At 44.9% G+C, this 6,000-nt stretch overlaps 1 protein-coding gene across 3 annotated transcripts in view; it reads left to right on the top strand.

The window, feature by feature from the left end:
* The first annotated feature begins 1,640 nt into the window (after positions 1–1,640).
* The window catches only part of BORCS5 (BLOC-1 related complex subunit 5), a 103,735-nt gene continuing 99,375 nt past the window's right edge, over positions 1,641–6,000 (top strand). For 2 of the 3 annotated variants that reach the window (XR_009009698.1, XM_007196057.2), the window contains exons 1-2: positions 1,726–2,063; positions 4,433–4,576. Coding sequence is in view for 1 of the 3 variants with exons in the window: in XM_007196057.2 (XP_007196119.1) it covers positions 2,006–2,063; positions 4,433–4,576 (202 nt within the window). In the remaining 2 variants the exon portion in view is untranslated. Of the gene's footprint in view, positions 1,705–1,725; positions 2,064–4,432; positions 4,577–6,000 lie in introns of those variants that run through there. The other variant, XR_009009699.1, reaches the window with a different exon arrangement.

The following is a 6,000-nucleotide window of genomic DNA, read 5'->3' as shown; positions in this document are numbered from 1 at the left end:
GACTATAGTCTTTTTTTTTTTTTTTTAAATGAAATTTTTTTAAATTAATTAATTTATTTATATTTATTTTTGGCTGTGTTGGGTCTTTGTTTCTGTGCGAGGGCTTTCTCCAGTTGCAGCGAGTGGGGGCGACTCTTCATCGCGGTGCGCGGCCTCTCACCGTCGCGGCCCCTCTTGTTGCGGAGCACAGGCTCCAGACGCGCAGGCTCAGCAGTTGTGGCTCACGGGCTTAGCTGCTCCGCGGCATGTGGGATCCTCCCAGTCCAGGGCTCGAACCCGTGTCCCCTGCATTAGCAGGCAGACTCTCAACCACTGCACCACCAGGGAAGCCCCAAGACTATAGTCTTTTAGGAGACTCTTTTGATCTCTTAGGCAGTTTTTAGTTCTATCTTCACATTCCCACAAAATACTGAATTTACATTCATTTGCACGTTTCTCAAGGTACAGTGGGCCCTCCATACCCAAGTGTTCCTACCCTTTGAAATTGGAGGGGCCAACTGTAAGGGATTTGAGGATCCATGGATCTTGGTATCTGCTGGAGGTCCTGGAACCAATCCCCCGTGGATACCCAGGGACTGCGGATACCCAGGGACGACTGTATTGTAATGGTGAGCAGAGGAAAGGGCATGAGATTTGTAACCAGAGAGTCCTAAATCCTAGTTTCACCACTTACCTAACCATGAGGAAAGTTACCTGTTTATGGGCGTCAGGGTTGTTGTGAAAATCAAATGAGTGAAAACAGGAGAAATGTCTGTGATATGGTAGAGTGGAAGGGACTTGAAAATCATTTCATCAATTTGACACTCTCAGGGCATTTGCTGGAAATTTCGTGAAACAAACAATATAAAATGAGTTGCAAAGTTCTGAGAACCCCAGAGCCACCCAACTCCTTGGTGGGAATGCATTGCTAGGTGTAAGTCCTTGACCTGCCAAAGTTGGAAGTTTCTGTACTGCGTTACCTGTAGTACTTCTTTCTTGCCTTTGCTCGTTTCAGAATGCCTCGTGGATAATTGTCAAGGTGGCCAGAAAGTGACTAGACTTGGGGCATCCACTTTCCTTTGAAGATGCACAAACGCCCTAACACATGAATCAGCATTTTCTACTCATTTCCAGCTCCTTCTTTCACCATCTAGTATTTTTTGTACGGTCTTCCACTGCCAAACTTCCAGCTTTGGGAACTGAAACAGGAGCTTGGCATCCAGGCAGTTGTGGATTCCAATTCTAAATCTATCTAGCACCTCTTTCTCCATCTGTAAAACAAGGTTAAATTTTTTGCAATATATTACAAATATCGTATCATTATGTTGTACACCTGAAACTCATACAATATTATGTCAATTATATGTCAATTTAAAAAACCCAAAAATAAATAGCAAAAAAAACACACACAAAAACAAACTCCCCAAAAGCCTATTAATAAAGTTCTAACGATGGGGATAAAGTGCCTCGGGTGTGGATGATACTTAAAGGTGACGCGCAACATTACAACAGGAAACGGGTAACCCTTTGGGGCGGTTCTGGCTTTGAGGTGATCGGGCCCTTTAAGGCTGCGCCCCCGGAGTCGCCAGCGCGAGTTTCCCCGCCCTCCCTCGGGCCCGGGGCGGTGGCGTGGGGGTGGGCCTTCTAACCCGGAACTGACGGCTGCGCGCTGCCGGCGCCGCCAATCCGCGTCCGAGAAGGAACGAGCGTGCGGCGCCCGAGCGAGTGAGTGAAAGCGGTGCCGCCCGCCGGCGCGGCGGGTGCCCGGCGTTTCCCCGCCTCCTTGCCTTGGGTTTCCCTAAATAAGGCAGACGAGCGGTGTGTAGCTCCGCCGCACCTCCTTGCACGTCCTTCCCCGAATAGGGCCTCCCCAGTCCCCCGCCGCCCGCGCCCCCGCCTGGGCTGGGCGCGCCATCCCCACAGCGCAGCCTGTGTAGCCTCCGCATCCCGGTCCCCGGCCCCTTCCCTGTCGCCCCGCCGCCCGAGCGGTCGCCGCCCGTTCCGCCGTTCCTCCGCTGCCAGCACCATGGGCAGTGAGCAGAGCTCCGAGGCCGAGAGCCGACCCAACGATCTGAACTCCTCAGGTCGGTGCCCTGATCTCCACCCTTCTCCGGCCAGCCCTGTTAGCTTGCGGGGCGGGCTGCCTTCCAGCCTGCTGGGGACTGGGACCGGCGGACAGGAACGCACAGAAAGCTCTCACCATGCTTTTTTCTTAAAAAAAAAAAAAAGAAAAAAAAATTACTATCTGCCCTAGCCTTGATTCCCCTGATGGAAGCCGGTACCTGTGATTGCAGGCTAAGCCAGCGTGGGCGCCCGAGCCCATTATTTGTTTTCAGAACAGCTGTTCCTCTCAGCTGCAGCCTACTCTTTGAAGGAGGACCTAATTAATATTTGGCTTTAGTATTCATGGCTGACAGTGAGATTTGGGTTGCGCAGTGGATGGGTCTTAGGACCTGAAAGAACAGATTCCTTCTTAAAAATGGGTTCTAGAGATTCTTTTTCAGAAGGGATGTGTGGCAGGTGAACAGTCGCTGTGAACCCTTGGGTGAGAGCGAGTCCAGAAACTGCATCTTCCCATCGGAAGGTGTCTCGGCTCCCTTTCTAATACAGAAGCTGGCCAGGAAGGCAAGATCTGGTGTTTTTCCCTATTCTTCCCCCGCCCATGTTGTTTAGATTTCTCTCCGAGTTTGATGTAGGAATGGGAGGATTATTGTTCCTGTAGTATAGTGAGCCCTCAAATAAAACAGCTGATGCTTAATTGAGGATCATTTGCTCCTTTTTTTGTTGTTATCCACCAAACTCTAGGACCACTGGGACAGTCCCAGATAAGCTCTAGAGTTGCTAATCCAAACTGGCTTATATCTGGGGCCTTAAAAGAGCCCTGGTCATGGACTGCTGTGATCTTGGTAGGATATGTAGTTCAGAAATGTAGAAGCTAGCAGGTCTATGGGTATTCCACACTGAAATGTAACCTTCAAGGCTAGTTCAGTCTACCATTCTGGGGGCTAGATTGAGACAGCTTTTAACGGTGAGCAGCATCTACTGCTACATTCATTCTTATTTCTTTGAAAGATCCAGAATGTAGTATCTGTTATAACAAATGCAGTAATAATTGTTACCCCTTACCTTCTTGCCTCTGTGTCAGGCCAGAAGCATATTTTGTGAGAAGCGTGTCATCTTTTTAATAGGCTTGCTCACCTACTAACCAACAGCATGGGCTCTAACCAGCACTACAGCATACTAACCAATACTACCGAATAGCATAGGTTAGAATTTACCTGGTCCCCTGTGCTAAGTGCTTCACATGTGTTCATGTTTAATCCTCACAGTAGCCCCATTTTACAGACAAGTAGTCGAGCCTAGCTAGAATCTAGTAAACTCTGTTTTCCTCTGGAATCTGGGGAAGGAGGAATCACTGAATTTGTACTAGGAAAGATTTCTGGCTTGGGATGTGTAAAACATTAGGTAAATTACCAAAAGAGGCGAAGAGAGACTTCTCGAAGAGCAGTGAAAGTAGCTGAGATTGTAAAAGAGTGAATGCCAGGCCTTCAGAGATGTTAGCTTCCAGGAGGCAGGGCAGTTCTATGGCATACCTGGATCAACCTTTGAGACATGATTATGATGGGCCTGCAAATACTACCTTGTAGAGTGTAAAGCAATAAAGGTTCACTCTTGCCCCAACCAGAAGATGTTTGGGAGCAGAGGATGTCTTGGTCTGGGGAGTCCTTGATAGTTTGAATCACTTCCCTCTAAATGGATTACATTCTCCTAGGTACGTGAAATTGACCTGCCTCTTTAGCAGCCCTTCAAGTTTCTTTATTTTGCCTCAGCCTACAGTGGACCTGCCGGTGCTCTCTGCCCTGTGACCCTAAGGGTGAGGGGGTTGGTACCATCATCTAGGGTTAAGAACCAGGATTTTTCTCCTGTGACTAGGATCTATTCGTCGTGCTGGGCTTGCTGTGATAGGGTGGCTGCACAGCTTTGCAACCCCAGCGTCACTGGGATGGGCCATGGACACCAACGATCCATTTACCTCCAATCCCCTTCTTAACTCTGTTTCTAGCACTGGTGACTTTGGGCAAGTCACAGCTAAATTTTGTATGCTTATTTCCTCATTGGGAAATAGGGACAAACGTCAGGAGGATCAAAGAAGTAAAAATTAAAAACAATCTGGTTATTATTTTGTGTTTTGAATAATAAACTTTTAACTACAAAAGCAGTCTCGTAGATGGTATATGGTCCTATAAAGTTGGAAGGTTTTTTTTGAATACCATGGGAAATAGAGGTCCTCTGTAATTCATCTCCCCTACCCAGCCCCCACTGCAGGATAACTGCGGTTAACATCTTTTGTGTAAAAAAATATCCTTTTTAATGACTACAGTGAAAACAGCTTTGGTGAGACAGAGGTCGCTAAATAACATGCAATTCCTGAGCGGTGTAACTTTATTTTCAGTGGCCCCTTCTCCAGCTAAGCATAGAGCCAAGATGGATGATATTGTGGTTGTAGCTCAGGGCTCCCAGGCCTCACGGAATGTCAGCAATGATCCCGATGTCATCAAGTTGCAAGAGATTCCAACCTTCCAGCCACTTTTGAAAGGTAAGGGCTTGCATTTCTTAAAAAAAATTTATTGAACTATAGTTGATTTACAATATTGTGTTAGTTTCAGGTGTACAGCAAAGTGATTCGGTTTTTTATATATATATGTGTGTGTATACACACACACACACACACACACACACACACACATATTCTTTTTCAGATTCTTTTCCATTAGAGATTATTACAAGACATTGACTGTAGTAGCATCCCACTGACATCTATAGGCAGATCTTCCAGACAGAAAATCATTAAGGCAACAGAGATCCTAAATGACACAATAGAACAGTTGGACTTAATTGATACATACAGGACACTACATCTGAAAAAACAGAATACACATTCTTTTCAAGTGCACAGAGAACATTCTCTAGGATAGACCACATACTAGGACCCAAGGCAAGCCTCAATACATTTATGAGGATAGAAATTATTTCCAGGGATTGCATTTTATCTTATCTGGACTTGCTGGAAAGGTGTGCATAACCCTACCATTCGCCCCTGATATCTCTGTGCCTTATGCATCTCCTTCAGGTCTTTGCTTAAATGGCATTTTCTTGGTGAAGCCTTCCTTGACTGCTGTATTTAGAATTGCAGCCCTTTTCCCTGCCTGTTTTTCTCTGGAGTACATAATCACCGTTGACTTACTGCGTAGTTTACTTATTTGTTTACTGTCTGTATTTCCCTGCTGGAATGTAACGCTCCATGATGGTAGGAACTTTCCATGTTTTGTTCACTGTTGAATCCTCAGCACTTGGAATAGAGCCTGGTGTAAAGTAGGGACTGAGTAAATGAATGAATGAATGATGATGAAGTTGGCTTACCTGTCTTATTTCCACAAAAAGATTTTCATTCTTATTTGTGATCTGGACTATGGATTGACTAGTTCAGCTCCAGAGAGAAAATCTCCATGATCACTGATACACTTACAATTAATCCTGGCAACTGTTTTGTTTGACAGAGAGTTCGTGTCTGAAAGGAGAGAATGTGTACAAACCATCATCCCTCTTAATATATGATTAGCATATATTGAGGTAGTTACCTTTTAATATGAATTTTATTATTCATTTGATAATTTTATTTTATATTTTTATTAACTTGTTATTAATACATGCATTACTTTATTATTTTCATATCTTTATTAAGTAGTGGCAATGATTTTCTATTAACTGAATGGGGTTTCTGCTGTAAGAATCACTCTGTCTCCCTCTCACCACAAAAGATTAGGAAATGTAAATGATTTAGTTGACCTACCCTGGTTTACTTAACCTGGTACAATATAATATGAAACATCTTACATTTATAGAGCTATTTGTATTAAAAGGTTCCCTCCCCTACATACACATATACAATATCCCTTTAGTTCTTACATCATTAAATATGTTTGAATGATTTGTGCCAGATTAGACAGCTGGCAGCTAGAG

This window comes from Balaenoptera acutorostrata, chromosome 11, assembly GCF_949987535.1.
Source record: "Balaenoptera acutorostrata chromosome 11, mBalAcu1.1, whole genome shotgun sequence".
NCBI classification, from domain to species: Eukaryota; Metazoa; Chordata; class Mammalia; order Artiodactyla; family Balaenopteridae; genus Balaenoptera; species Balaenoptera acutorostrata.
This window is presented reverse-complemented; position numbering and strand designations above follow the sequence as displayed.